General features: G+C 48.3%; 2 protein-coding genes and 1 long non-coding RNA gene across 6 annotated transcripts in view; 2 read left to right on the top strand and 1 right to left on the bottom strand.

Moving 5' to 3' along the window:
- Nucleotides 1-12460, bottom strand: part of SLC39A14 (solute carrier family 39 member 14) — a 59657-nt gene extending 47197 nt beyond the window's left edge. For 2 of the 4 annotated variants that reach the window (XM_033227977.1, XM_033227967.1), the window contains exon 1: nt 12303-12460. The gene's annotated coding sequence lies outside the window, so the exon portion shown is untranslated. Of the gene's footprint in view, nt 1-10195; nt 10984-12302 lie in introns of those variants that run through there. The other 2 variants (XM_033227985.1, XM_033227995.1) reach the window with 2 other exon arrangements.
- Nucleotides 12461-12596: 136 nt separating this feature from the next.
- LOC117093187 lies at nt 12597-13141 on the top strand. The gene is made up of 2 exons (XR_004441060.1): nt 12597-12772; nt 12952-13141. It is a non-coding gene; the product is annotated as an uncharacterized LOC117093187 (long non-coding RNA).
- Nucleotides 13142-14771: 1630 nt separating this feature from the next.
- Nucleotides 14772-15339, top strand: LOC117093171 (40S ribosomal protein S13-like). The gene has a single exon (XM_033227954.1). The coding sequence runs from the start codon at nt 14837-14839 to the stop codon at nt 15215-15217; it is 381 nt and encodes a 126-aa protein (XP_033083845.1). The 5' UTR covers nt 14772-14836; the 3' UTR covers nt 15218-15339.
- The last annotated feature ends 201 nt before the right edge of the window (nt 15340-15540 follow it).

Raw genomic sequence — 15540 nt, 5'->3', positions numbered from 1 at the left:
GAAACCTCGTGTCTACTAAAAAATATAAAATTAGCCGGGCGTGGTGGCGCATGCCTCTAATCCCAGCCACTCGGGAGGCTGAGGCAGGAGAATCACTTGAACCTGGGAGGTGGAGGTTGCGGTGAGCCGAGATCGCGCCATTGAACTCCAGCCTGGGCAACAAAGAGTGAAACGTGAAACTCCGTCTCAAAAAAATAAATAAATAAATAAATAAAATAACATAAAATCACAAACACTCACCTCTGCCTCCAGATGTTACTATCTGAAAGGTGAGCTGAGTCAAATACTCTACAGTCCACACCTGCAAATGTGTGTTCATCAGGGCCACGACAATAGGAGCAAAACCAGTGGAAAATAACCTTCATCCCAGCTAAGAAAATGACTGAAAGGGTTTTTCACTGTTGGAGAAAGAAGTCATAATGAAAAGGGAAAGACTAACATAAAATGAAATTTGTAAGGTTAGATCAGAATAAGAGGTATCAGTACAATCTTGCATTTTTTAGCATACATGTATACAGATAGGTGGTGAATAATCTGTTTCCTAGATTTGTCTGCTTAGAGGACCCAGAAGCAATGATAACTCCTGTAGCAATGAACACACCTAGCAACCAGATCTTGGTTTCTAAACAGCATTCTCCAATAAAGGAAACCAGACTCCGTGGACAAGTGCCTGACTCTAGGGCTGGGGCAGCAAAGTCACAAGACGAGCCTGGACTGTTTTATAGTAAAGGAAATTAAGGAAACGCTGAAAAGAAAACAAAGACAGGGGCTTACCAGAAGAACACAGGAGACAGCCGGAAGGAGCTCCTAAAACGGTCAAAGCGAGAACAATTTGAGGCAAAAAATATTATTCAATTTTCGGCCGGGCGCGGTGGCTCAAGCCTGTAATCCCAGCACTTTGGGAGGCCGAGACGGGCGGATCACGAGGTCAGGAGATCGAGACCATCCTGGCTAATACGGCGAAACCCCGTCTCTACTAAAAAATACAAAAAACTAGCCGGGCGACGAGGCGGGCGCCTGTAGTCCCAGCTACTCGGGAGGCTGAGACAGGAGAATGGCGTGAACGCGGGAGGCGGAGCTTGCAGTGAGCTGAGAGCCGCCACTGCACTCCAGCCTGGGCGGCAGAGCAATACTCCGTCTCAAAAAAAAAAAAAAAAAAAAAAAAATTATTCAATTTTCACCCATAGAACAAAATCTGATTATGAATAATCAAATGCATAAATAAATGGGGAAGCAGGGCCAGCTCTTGCTTACAAAGAATTCCAATAAATAAATGTACAAGAGGGAAATAGAGAATCATCAGGCAAACATCACAGTAATCATTGTTGCAAGCAGGGTCCACAGATGGATGCTAAAATTAGGGGATGAAAGTACAAGGAGAAACAGGATTTGCATAGTCTCAAAGTATCTCCTGAAACTACAAAGGGAAAGAAAGATAACTTTTTCAGTTTACCCATTCGGTTTTTTTTTTGAGACATTGTCTCACTCTGTTGCCCAGGCTGGAGTACAGTGGCTCCATCTCAGCTCACTGCAACCTCCGCCTCGCCTCCCGGGTTCAAGTGATTCTCCTGTCTCAGCCTCCCGAGTGGCTGCAATTACAGGTGCACTGACGTCACCATGCATGACTAATTTTTATATTTTTAGTAGAGACTGAGTTTCACCATGTTGGCTAGGCTGGTCTTGAACTCCAGACCTCAGCCTTTGCCCGCCTCAGCCTCCCAAAATGCTAGGATTACAGGTGTGAGCCACCGTGTCTGGCCCCATTCAGTTTTTGTAAAACAACAACAAAAAACCCACCTTTTTTCAGTGTGGAAATCAAGCAGATACCACCAAGTAATCCAGATAAATATCACCAGTAAAAAAATACTCCGACATGGCCGGGTGCAGTGGCTTATGCCTATAACCCCAACACTTTGGGAGGCTGAGGTGGGTGGATCACTTGGGCTCAGGAGTTCAAGACCAGCCTGGACAACATGGTGAAACCCTGTCTCTACTGAAAATACAAAAAAAAAAAAAAAAACAATAGTCAGGTGTGGTGGCTCATGCCTGTAATCCCAGCTACTTGGGAGGCTGAGGCAGGAGAATCACTTGAACCTGGGAGGTGGAGGCTGCAGTGAGCCGAGATCGTGCCACTGTACTGCAGCCTAGGCACAGAGTGAGACCCTGTCTCAAAATTAAAAAAAAAGAAAAAAAACCCATGACATTATGAATACCTTGAAAGGATGCAACATCACTTTGTGTTCTAACATTCTAGCAAGAAAAGAGGGAGAGACTGCCACGGATTGCAGCAGACTAAGGAGAAATAACTAAACAGTGTGGGATTCCAGATCAGATCCTAGAAACAGCAAAAGGATATTAGTGAAAATATTGGTGACATTTAAATAAGGCCTGCAGTTTAGTTAACAGTGTTATGCCAATGTTGATTTCCTGCTCCTGATTATATAATTATACTCTGGGGTGAGGAATATAAAGGAATTCTGCTATATTTTTGCAACTCTTCTGCACATCTAAAACTAGTTCAAAATAAAAGTTTAAAATAAAAGGAAATGGTTAAGCAAACTGAGATACAGCCATGGCCGGGCACGGTGGCTCACTCCTGTAATCCCAAAACTTTGGAAAGCCAAGGCAGGTAGATCACTTGAGGTGGAGTTTGAGACCAGTCTGGCCAACATGGCGAAACCCTGACTCTACTAAAAATACAAAAATTAGCTGGGCATGGTAGCGCATGCCTGTAATCCCAGCTACTAGGGGGCACTGAGGCAGGAGAATTGCTTGAACCTGGGAGGCAGAGGTTGCAGTGAGTCAAGATCGGCCATTGCACTCTAGCCTGGGCAACAGAGTGACACTCTGTCTCGGAAAAAAAAAAAAAAAGATACAGTCATAAGACAGACTAAACAGGAAGAAATTTTGATGTCAAGGTAAGATGGGGGTAGACAGCCAATTGTATTATTCCCTCACCCCCTGCAAAAAAAAAAAAAAAAAAAACTGTAAGAAAACATGCCAATATGAAAACAGAGACTGGAGCAGGATTATCGACTTTCCCCAAAATATTTTTTTGTGCTTTACAATATGCATGCATTACTTCTGATAATCAGAAGAAAATAAAGTTGACAAAAATACCAAACAATTGTTTGGGGGAATTCTGTGTATAGTTAGTCACATCTGTTACAGTTTCTGGGAGAGACTTTTAAGGGCTGTGTTCAGACTGGAGGCTGCTCCATGCTTCTGAGGGCTGAGGAAGATGGCAGGAGGCTGGAGGAAGTGGACCAGTACAGAGGACAGGGATGTGGGGCCATGGAGTTGCTCCAGATAAGATCAGGCTGGATGGGTGCGGTGGCTCATGCTTGTAATCCCAGCACTCTGGGAGGCCAAGGCGGGTGGATCACTTGAGGTCAGGAGTTCGAGACCATCCTGGCCAACATGGTGAAACCCCGTCTCTACTAAAAATACAAAAATTAGCCAGGCATGGTGGTGTGCACCTGGAGTCCCAGCTACCTGGGAGGCTGAGGTGGGAGAATTGCTTGAGCTCAGGAGGGGAGGTTTCAGGGAGCTGAGATCGTACTACTGCACTCCAGCCTGGGCAACAGAGTGAGACCCTGTCTCAAAAAAAAAAAAAAAAAACGAGCAGGCTGGCAGGCTGCACCCCAAGACAGAGGGCTGCTGGCAAGTCTCTGACATGGAAACAGCTCTGAGTTCCAAGAGAACACTCATACCTTAGACCCCTGAGCCATTCAAGACTCCTAGACCCAATGTACATTTCCAGCCACCTCACCAGCTGCTCCCTCTTATCAGCAACTCTGGGCCACGTGCACCATCCCACCGGCATTCAGGCATTCACACGGCTCTCCTTACCAGGATCCTGCTCTCTCTCCCCCTTCCTAGCTTTCAAGATGTGGCTCCATCCCTCCCCAGAAAGCCTTGTCTGTCAGCTCCTGCCACTCCCTCCTCTGGCCTCACCAAGTACCTCTCCTCTGTTCCACTTGCTGCAGCTTCAGGAAGGCCATCCTGCATCTGACTTTCCACACGTGCACAGCTCCTCACACATTTCACAAGCATCTCAGGAATGGAGATGGTACTTAGCAGCTCTCTTAGCTGACCGCCACTGGACTGCTCAAGGCCCCCAGGTCTCCAGTCCCTTCCTGCAGCCACCAGGCCCCTCACCAGGTGGCCAACCTCCCCTCCTACCCCACCACCTGCTATCACCATTGAAGGATTCCATGCCAACAGCCAGATGTGCCTATTCCCAAACATCTTTAGGCAGGTTCTATTTATTTAAATGGTTATGATTTATTTAAATAACAACTGAGGGCTGGGCCCCGTGGCTCATGCCTTTAATCCCAGCACTTCGGGAAGCCAAGACCGGCGGATCATTTGAGCTCAGGAGTTCGAGACCAGCCTGGCCACCATGGCAAAACCCCATCTCTACTAAAAATACAAAAAATTAGCTGGGCGTGGTGGTGCATGCCTGTAATCTCAGCTACTTGAGAGTCTGAGGCAGGAGAATCACTTGAACCTGGGAGGTAGAAGTTGCAGTGAGATTGCACCACTGCACTCCAGCCTGGGTGACAGAGAGAGACTCCGCCTTGGAAAAAAAAAAACCAGAAAACAAAAACAAAACAAAAAGCCCCATAAAATAAATACAAAGAAAAATGTCTGATATCTGAGATAATTAAGCTAAGTGATCTAGAACAGTATTTCTGAAATTACTGTCTTATATTTTGACACCTGGGGTCCCTGAGGTAAAAGACCATTTTTATTTATTTATTTTTTTGAGACGGACTCACTCTGTAGCCCAGGCTGGAGTGCAGTGGCGAGATCTCTGCTCACTGCAATCTCCGCCTCCCAGGTTCACGCCATTCTCCTGCCTCAGCCTCCTGAGTAGCTGGGGCTACAGGCCCCAGCCACCACGCCCAGCTAATTTTTTGTGTTTTTAGTAGAGACAGGGTTTCACCATGTCAGCCAGGATGGTCTCAATCTCCTGACCTTGTGATCCGCCCGCCTCGGCCTCCCAAAGTGCTGGGATTACAGGCATGAGCCACCACGACCGGCCAAAAGACTATTTTTATTCTAATATACAGAAATTAAAAGCTTTTCACTCTTACTTTTCAGAAGCCACATGAAATGTGACATGTATCTGTGTCATCTCGAGTTTTTTTTTGTTTTTGTTTTTTTTGAGACGGAGTCTCACTCTGTCGCCTGGGCTGGAGTGCACTGGCCGGTTCTCAGCTCACTGCAAGCTCCGCCTCCCGGGTTTAGGCCATTCTCCTGCCTCAGCCTCCGAGTAGCTGGGACTACAGGCGCCCGCCACCTCGCCCGGCTAGTTTTTTTTTTGTATTTTTTAGTAGAGACGGGGTTTCACCATGTTAGCCAGGATGGTCTCGATCTCCTGACCTCGTGATCCGCCCGTCTCGGCCTCCCAAAGTGCTGGGATTACAGGCTTGAGCCACCGCGCCCGGCCGACATCTCGAGTTTTTGAGAAATTTCGAAGGTAGAAGTTTAGGGTATAATATAATATATAGGTGTTCTCAGCCTGTAATCCCAGCACTTTGGGAGGCCGAGACGGGCGGATCACGAGGTCAGGAGATCGAGACCATCCTGGTTAACACGGTGAAACCCCGTCTCTACTAAAAATACAAAAACTAGCCGGGCGAGGTGGCGGGAGCCTGTAGTCCCAGCTACTCGGGAGGCTGAGGCAGGAGAATGGCGTAAACCCGGGAGGCGGAGCTTGCAGTGAGCTGAGATCTGGCCACTGCACTCCAGTCTGGGCGACAGAGGGAGACTCCGCCTCAAAAAAAAAAAAAAAAAAAAAAAAAAAAAAATATATATATATATATAGGTGTTCTCAGAGATTAGCTCTTATTTGTTCTCAGAACTTTTAACTGACTTCTTAACAGCAAATTTAAGTTATACCTATTATAATCTGTTATCTCATTATCATCCAATAATAATTATTTTAAAATCCTGAAATTTCTAAAAATATGCTAACAAGGCCATTCTTTTGACTACTTTATTTTGGAAAATATAGTTATTTTTCATGAAACTTTTTTTTTTTTTTTGAGACAGAGTCTTGCTCTGTCACCAGGCTGGAGTGCAGTGGCACGATCTTGGCTCACTGCAACCTCTGCCTCCCTGGTTCAAGTGATTCTCCTGTCTCGGCCTCCAGAGTAGCTGGGACTACAGGCATGCGCTACCACGACCAGCTAATTTTTTGTATTTTTAGTAGAGACGGGGTTCACCATGTTAGCCAGGATGGTCTCGATCTCCTGACCTCGTGATCCGCCCGTCTCGGCCTCCCAAAGTGCTGGGATTACAGGCTTGAGCCACCGCGCCCGGCCGACATCTCGAGTTTTTGAGAAATTTCGAAGGTAGAAGTTTAGGGTATAATATAATATATAGGTGTTCTCAGCCTGTAATCCCAGCACTTTGGGAGGCCGAGACGGGCGGATCACGAGGTCAGGAGATCGAGACCATCCTGGTTAACACGGTGAAACCCCGTCTCTACTAAAAATACAAAAACTAGCCGGGCGAGGTGGCGGGAGCCTGTAGTCCCAGCTACTCGGGAGGCTGAGGCAGGAGAATGGCGTAAACCCGGGAGGCGGAGCTTGCAGTGAGCTGAGATCTGGCCACTGCACTCCAGTCTGGGCGACAGAGGGAGACTCCGCCTCAAAAAAAAAAAAAAAAAAAAAAAAAAAATATATATATATATATATAGGTGTTCTCAGAGATTAGCTCTTATTTGTTCTCAGAACTTTTAACTGACTTCTTAACAGCAAATTTAAGTTATACCTATTATAATCTGTTATCTCATTATCATCCAATAATAATTATTTTAAAATCCTGAAATTTCTAAAAATATGCTAACAAGGCCATTCTTTTGACTACTTTATTTTGGAAAATATAGTTATTTTTCATGAAACTTTTTTTTTTTTTTTTGAGACAGAGTCTTGCTCTGTCACCAGGCTGGAGTGCAGTGGCACGATCTTGGCTCACTGCAACCTCTGCCTCCCTGGTTCAAGTGATTCTCCTGTCTCGGCCTCCAGAGTAGCTGGGACTACAGGCATGCGCTACCACGACCAGCTAATTTTTTGTATTTTTAGTAGAGACGGGGTTTCACCATGTTGACCAGGATGGTCCCGATCTCTTGACCTTGTGATCCGCCCACCTCAGCCTTCCAAAGTGCTGGGATTACAGGTGTGAGCCACCAGGCCGGTTCGAAACTTTTTTTTTATGTTAACGTGTAATAGCCTTATTTTTGCTTTTTAAAATGAATAAATAACTATTTAAAAATTTCTCAGTTTTGAGGCTGAGGCAGAAGGATCGCTTGAAGCCAGAGTTTAAGACTAGCTTGGGTAACACAGTAAGACCATGTCTCAAAAAAAAAATTTTTTTTTCTTAGTTTTAATTTTTAATATACTATCAATACAGATAGCCACATATACAAAAGACAATGTAAGGGGTCCTAGCATCAAAAAGTTTGAGAATTACTAATCTAGAAAGACTTGTTGCAAATGGAAAAATAATAAAAAGCTGAAATTAAATTAGGTATGTACATAAAAGCAGTAACTGGATTCCGAACATGGCTGTTTTGCAAATATCTCCTGTCTTCGCTTTATTTCTTTATTTAGTGAAAGTTAATTAACAGATTTAACCCTTTACCCAGCGATCCCATTTCACAGATGTATTCTGCAAACATTAAGTGCAGACAGGGTGATATGTGTGTTGGTTAAAAAAAGATGATACTTCCATACTATGGACTACTACACAGCTATGACAGAGAATGCTAAAAGCATTCTATGTGCTGATATGGAAAAAAATATTAATATAGTTGCTAGGTGAAAAAAGCAAGGTGCTGAATGATGTTTAAAATGCTACCGTGGAGCATTTATTGAAAAGCTGGGGGGAAGACAAGGTTTTGCTATTTTTCACCGTTTTGATTCTTCAACTATGTGAATATGGAGCCTAGTAGGAAAAAAATTTAACAAAAGGAAGGAAATGGGAAATTACAGGTAATACATTTAAGTATGATTTTTATATACCAACAATTTCTAAGTAGTCTAAATAAGGGATCTAAAGACTCAAAGGAAAGGATTTGGCCCTAAATCAAAGTTTTGGTGAACAAAAATACATACATGTTTTAAAGATAAAATAAGGTACCGGGTGCAAGTGGCTCACGCCTGTAATCCCAGCACTTTGGGAGGCTGAGGCGGGCAGATCACAAAGTCAGGAGTTCGAGACTAGCCTGGCCAACATGCTGAAACCCTGTCTCTACTAAAAATACAAAAATTAGCCAGGTGTGGTGGTGGGCGCCTGTAATCCTGGCTACTCGGGTGGCTGAGGCAGGAGAATCGCTTGAACCCGGGAGGCGAAGGTTGCAGTGAGTCTATCGCACCACTGGTACTCCAGCCTGGGTGACAGAGTGAGACTCCGTCTCTAAAATAAAATAAAATAAAATAAATTTTAAAAATGATTTAAGACATGTATTTTTTTTTAGATTCCCAACTTTTATCTGATTTTTTTTATTAACTACTAATACTGAGTGCACTGCCTAAGAGGGCCACTAGGAACTCAGTGGTAATAAACGTAGGACAGTCACCGTCTCATTCCACCAAGCTCCAAGATTCTCCCGGGCCTGCCCTTTGAGGGAGGTTAGGAGTTCTAACAGCCCGATCTCCAGTTGCCAAGGTGGGGAATTCAGTTTCCCATGGTTGGGCACTCTTTGCTCCCTTGGGCAGGCCAATTCTGTGGCTTCCCCAGCCTCTTCTCCTTGTGCAGGTCAGAGCGTCCAGCCTCTGCATCTCTGCCTCCGCCAGGCCCAACCAGGGGCCGCCTCTGAGAGGTTTAATGCCCATGGTAAGGGGGTGGGGGAACAAGACAGTGGGGCTTCATGATCCTGTGTCCTAGGGGCTGTCCTCCTGTCCCCTAGGTGGGCATGAGGCCCTGGCTGGCCACAGTCGAGGGGACGGACTCTGGACTCCTTATCTCCTGGCATTCCACCAGCCTGCCAGCTGGGAGGTCAGAGAAGCCCCACTGCAGACACGCGGTGAGTCCCGGCTGGGCTGAGCAGCAGGCCCCCTTCCCTGCTCACTCCCCAGCCTCCCATGTCTCCAGGGAGTCTGGAAAGACAGACACTCCTCCAGAAGAAACTAACACCCCCTCCCTCAATAAGCGCAGGGACAAATGGCCCCTTCCTCTTCTAGTTTCCAAGTAAAGACTGGAGGTGTCAGGAATTTCATAATCACATTTAGGGTCAAAAATAGAACCCTTCTTTGGTCTTCTCCATCAAGTCTCTTGGCCACTGGCAACCATGTGACTCGGGTACACCAATTCACCTCCCTGGATGCCGTTTCTTTCACTGTAAAATAAAGGGGCTGGACTCTAAGATCACCAAAGCCCCCCAGTCAACATTCCATGGTTCTGCGGCTCAACAACATGGCGGAGCGTTACCTTCGGCAAGTCAGGTGCGGGCAGGCTATTATCCTGACATAGTGGGGACAGGGAGGTCCTGGTTCCCAGGCACACACAATCTATTCACAACACTACTGTGTAAACCCCACGATTCTGCAAATATTAAACAGGGATTGAGGTTCCTCTTGGAACAGTGCAGGGTGTGAGCAGGTAAGGAAGGAGGAAGAAGGTAAGCAGGGTTTAAAAACAGAACCAGTCTTGTGAGTGATATATACCCTACACACACACACGTGTACACACATGCACACACACACAAGCACACACACACCACCCAGGCACACAAAGGCATTGTTACTCCTTCCTGGCCACCATGAGCCCAGAGAAGGAGCATTTCTTCTCTGAAGAAATCAGAGTAGCTCCCAGAAATAAAGGTAGAAAAAAGTTTGTTTTCCGTAAGATTGCCCAATTGATCTGTGGGACAATCCCTGGCAGGCCACAGAAAAGCGGCCTTCCCAGAAGGGCAGGGAAATTGCATCCATGTTGCCCAGGAAGAGATGAATCAGCCCTATGCCTGGGCTCACACCATTCCTACAACCCAACCCAACTACCAGCTTCTGGCACCCCTAAATAACCCACTCCACCCCACAAAAATTATGACGATGAGAATGATGACAAGCCCTCTACTATGTTCCAGGCAAAATCACGACATCCTGCAAACCAGTGAGAACAGAAGTTAAGAAATTTCTCACTGCTGGAGAGTGACGGGGCCAGGATTTGAACACAGACCCACCTATCTGAAAAGGCAGGAATTCTTCCGCCACCAGCACAACCGTGTCTAGCACAGCGCTCACTCTCTGAACTGAATTGTGCACAGCACGGAAGCTTCTCTTGTGTTATCTTGTTCTTCATCCATGGATGCTGTTTCTCCCCAGAGTCTGCATTGGAAGGGTGGGGGCCAGGCCGTCTGCATGCACCCGCCACGGTGGCCACTGCTGAGCCCAAAACAGACCAGGCACTGTATATCTACAGGCTGAGTCCCAGAGCCCAAAATTCTCACTGTGGCCTAAATTACAAGGCCAATGATGCAGCTGCCCCAGCCCCAAAGTTATCAGGTCAGCCTCTGCACTGGCTGGCCAGCTGTCAGTCAACACTTGGATCGTATCTCCCCCTCAGCACTGCCCTCTCTCAAGGCCCCAGAGGCCAGATGAGTAAAAAATGATAAATTAAGCAAGAACTTGCTTTGGACTGGCCCTTTGGGAAGACAGTATCCAGAGGATCTCCTTCCACTGTCTGGTGCCCTCTAGTCTTACCTGCAAACCTACCGCAGCAGGAGGACCACGAGCCTATCTCCTGGCTACCACACAGGTGATGGGAAACTCACTTCTCTCAGCCTCCACCAGGAAAAGGAACATGCGGCTTTTAATTCCAGCTGCTAAGTTATGATTCTGGACATCCCTTCTGCAGCTTTACCAAGGATGCAAGTTCTTGTCCATATTTAGGGCTTGTGTTTTAAGAGGTAAGGATAGGCCCGGTGTGGTGGCTCACGCACACCTGTAATCCCAGCACTTTGGGAGGCTGAGGTGGCGGATCACCTGAGGTCAGGAGATCAAGATCATCCTGGCTAACACGGTGAAACACCGTCTCTACTAAAAATACAAAAAATTAGCCGGATGTGTTGGCAGGCGCCTGTAGTCCCAGCTGCTCCGGAGGCTGAGGCAGGAGAATGGCGTGAACCTGGGAAGCGGAGGTTGCAGTGAGCCCAGATTGCGCCACTGCACTCTAGCCCGGGCAACAGAGCGAGCCTCTGCCTCCAAAAAAAAAAAAAAAGGTAAGGGTTACGGAATTGTATATGCTGTGGATAAGCTGATCTAGTCTGACCGTGTTACTGACCTGACCCTCCCAAGGTCACAGGGCCGGTTAAGTGCAGAGCAGGGACAGAGGCCAGGGCTAACTCCCAGGCCACTCCTCGGCAGGAGCACAGCCGTCCCAATGGCCTGGGGCTCCTAGGGGAGGGCCACTAAAGACATAAACCCAAACCAGGCTTGCTCCAGGAAGAAGGGTCAGGTCAAAGCTGCTCCTACCCCCACGCTTCTACTATTCGGGCCACAAGAGAGCACTTGGCCACTCCCCAAATCGTGTCCGGAGTCACCCTCCACAGCCGAGCCCTTTAACTGTTTAGAGAAGCCTCTCTTTGGAGCCCAGGCCCTGGCAAGCACCAGATCCTCAAAAGTGAACCCCAGTCTAGAGCTGAGGAAATCTTCCCGGCTCAACTGGACCTCAGGATCAGATGATGAAACTGCTCGGATGGCGACTTTGTCCCACTGCCCTCACCCACCAAGAGGGGGCAGCCTGAACCCGACCACCTAACTTGGTCATTAAGGACCAAAAATAGCCAGAAAGCCATCCTCGCGGGCAAGCCAGATTGGAGATTCGCTCAGGCGGAAGATTGAGTACATTTATCTTCGGGGGGAGATGGACCGACCGGCGGGGGCCCGGGGACGCAGCTCTTGAAAAGCAAAGTCCAGATCCCAGAGCTCCATGGAGCCGCCCCTCGGATTGGCCACCTACTGTCTGCGTTCTGCGTCCGTGCCCGCGCGGGGGCTCCGGGAGCTGGGCTCAGCCTTCTGCGCGGCGACCCACGCTCTGAGCACCCTTCTGTGGCTCCAGCATCCTGCACCCTCCAGGCGGACCGGCCGCGCCTTGACCTCTCCCCTCGCCAGCGCGGCACCAGAGCCAGGTGTAGCCTCCACCCAGCAGTCCGGGCGTGCGCTGGTGCCCCGGAGCGGTGCCCTGTCCTCGGCGCAGCGCTGTCCCCGCCCCCACCCGCTGCCCCAGCCTGGGGCGCGCGGCTCCTCCGCCGCTGCCCATCCTGCGGCCCCTCGCGTCCACGCCCTCACCTGGCGCTCGGAGGCGGCCCCGGCCCCACGCAGCCTCACCGCAAGGTCCTAGGCGGCCGGCGGCGGCTGGAGAAGCAGCTCAGCCCGTGCGTCCGCGTAGACACGCGCGCCGACCCCCCCCGCTGCGTCCGGGCCGCAGCACCGCGCGCATGCCCGGCTATATACCCGGCGCGTCAGCGACCGGACCCGCCCCCGACCCGCCCCCGACCCGCCCCGCTCGCCCCGGGGCTGCCACGTGGGGCCGGCAGACCCGGGACCTGGCCAGCCTGCGCCCTCCTGCGCCTCGCGGCCCTGGCTGTGGTCGGCGCCTGCTCTCACCCTCCATCCGGCCGTGACTCCCGAGGACCTCTGACTCCTCCTGCCTCCGGAAACCTCCCGTGAAGACCTGCTCCCCGGGCGCGGGAAGCTCTCACCGCCTAGCCTCCACCCCGCTCCCCCAGGAGGAGAGTCCTTACCCACTCGATTTGAAGGTGCATTTTACCACTTTTGGTTCATCCGAAAAGCTTTTCTCTACCCTCCCCAGTTCGGAAAGGTACTCCAGAAGGGGACGCGCCCTTAGACGATGGTTCTTCTGCATATTTCCACCAGCCAAAAGAACCAGAGTTTCCTGGTCGAGTTCCAAATAAACCATATTATATTCACTTTTCAGACTTGATGCCGCACCGCTTCCCACAATGATCAGACGCCTAAAGAACCCTACTAACCCAAAGTTGGGAGAAATGTTAATTGGGTGAAGAATGTCCGAGCAGACTCTTCCGCTGTGGGACATCCCATTGAGATGTATATCAGGCCTGGGAAATGCAGATTTCTTGAGAAAATAAACCACTCTTTCGACTCCCATTGTTTCTGTTCTGCAGGAGGACATCAGGACTATTTCCTCTATGAGCTGTGCCAGCTGCCACCTGGGCCTTTCGGGGCTCGGAGGAAGGGCTTTCTAGCCCAACTGTCGCGGCTTAGTACTCGATCTGCTCCTAGCACAGTGACTGATCCCCAGACGGCACTAGCTCTCTCTGAATTTGCGCAGGGAAGGGGGCCACATCCCACTCTCTGCAGGTCTTGCGGGGAGGACCCCCGTGATTGCGGCGCTAAGGAGGAAAGGAAAGCAGACAGTCGCTGGAGCCGGTGGCAAGAACTCAGCAGCTTGCTCTTCGCCAGGCCAGAGGGGGTCAGATTCTTCATGTTACTTTTGAAGAGTCTAGCTGGGCCCCGGGCGTTTCTAAAATTCAATTATCCTCACCCCGTAATTACAGTGCTGCAGTGGGTATGGGGGCAGCGGTGATATTCCTCTCATTTATTTTCCAAGTGACTTCAAAGTAATGATATCTCTTGCAGAATTTTCCTCAGAGCCCCTTCATCTTTGTAATAACCCTGTTTCTCTCTTGGTTAAACCTGGTGCTTTCCAGACATTATGTCATCCGTTTGGGACTCTCGTCCCACTGTAGTGGGCCGTCAGAAAGGGGCCAATCCCCACCACACCTTTTGTTGAAGCACTGGAAAAGGAGTGAGAAGTCCACCCAGAGATACAGTGAAATAAGCATGCTTCCAACACACAGAGCTCTGAAGGGTATGAAGCCCATAAACACGTATCCTATAGGACTGTTAATCTCTTAAAACCAAAGTTGGAGAGCAATCCCATGGCTTTTCCAGGCTAGTTGTCAATACTGTCCACAGGAGAACTAGGCACCCTTCAAGGAGATTGCTGGGCAGAGAGGGGGCAGGACCAGACACCCCACCACCGGGCCTATCATGGCGTTCTGACTTGTTTTCAACCACACTAAAGGTGGAGCTGTCAAAGTCCACATAGGCAAGCAGAGCTGATAAGCTATCAGTAATCCATTAGGGAATACAATTAATTATTAACAAAAGGTCTTACTCTCCATATCTTTCCACGCACAAAATTCTTTAGGTATCCCCTAAATCCTTCCTTGTTGCTGGGTAGTTCTCAGTTTCTCATTCCTGGTGCCAGGCTTGGAGACCCACTTCTCTCTGCTCTCCACACTATTATTATTATTATTATTATATTTCGAGACAGAGTCTCACTGTGTAGCCCAGGCTGGAGTGCAGTGGCGCAATCTCAGCTTACTGTAACCACCCCCTCCCAGGTTCAAGTGGTTCTCCTGCCACAGCCTCCTGAGTAGCTGGGATTACAGGCACCCGCCACCCTGCCTGGCTAATATTTGTATTTTTACTAGAGACACGGTTTCACCATGTTGGCCAGGCTGATCCTGAACTCCAAGCTCAAATGATCTGCCCACCTCGGCCTCCCAAAGTGCTGGGATTACAGGCATGAGCCACTGCACCCGGCCTCTGCTCTCCACTTTTTCCTCTCATTACCCATTTTCACTTGTCAAAATTCTAACTCCCCAAAGTCACCTCTCATCTGCAAACTTCTGGATTTTTCTGAATCCAGAAGTTTGAACTACCCTTTCATATTTTTTGACTGTAACCCACATTAAAAACATTTAACGCTGCAACTCCAATATAAATAACAATATAGCAAACAAAAATTTCACAAAATAGGCCTGACCACCATCATGGGTCGCATGCATGCTCCCGGGAAGGGCCTGTCCCAGTCAGCTTTGCCCTATGGACGCAGCCTCCCCACTTGGTTGAAGTTGATATCTGACAACGTGAAGGAGCAGATTTACAAATTGGCCAAGAAGGGCCTGACTCCTTCACAAATTGGTGTGATCCTGAGAGATTCACATGGTGTTGCACAAGTACATTTTGTGACAGGCAATAAAATCTTAAGAATTCTTAAGTCTAAGGGACTTGCTCCTGATCTTCCTGAAGATCTCTACTATTTAATTAAGAAAGCAGTTGCTGTTCGAAAACATCTTGAGAGGAACAGAAAGGATAAGGATGCTAAATTCCATCTGATTCTGATAGAGAGCCGGATTCACCGTTTGGCTTGATATTGTAAGACCAAGCGAGTCCTCCCTCCCAATTGGAAATATGAATCATCTACAGCCTCTGCCCTGGTCACATAAATTTGTCTGTGTACTCAAGCAATAAAATGATTGTTTAAAAAAAAAAATTCACAAAATATCCATAAAGAAATGCATTGCAATGATATTTTGTTATAGTTCAATTTTTTTTTTAAATGGTAACAAACCCACTAAGTTGACTGCATGACCATTATTAGGTTGTAATCCACAGAATTAAAACTTTGTATGGTTTATGGTATTTATATTTTTTCCCTTAAAATTATTTCACTTTGCCGGGCACAGTGGCTCAC

The sequence above is a fragment of the Trachypithecus francoisi genome, unplaced genomic scaffold (assembly GCF_009764315.1).
Source record: "Trachypithecus francoisi isolate TF-2019V2 unplaced genomic scaffold, Tfra_2.0 Contig01440, whole genome shotgun sequence".
NCBI lineage: Eukaryota > Metazoa > Chordata > Mammalia > Primates > Cercopithecidae > Trachypithecus > Trachypithecus francoisi.
This window is presented reverse-complemented; position numbering and strand designations above follow the sequence as displayed.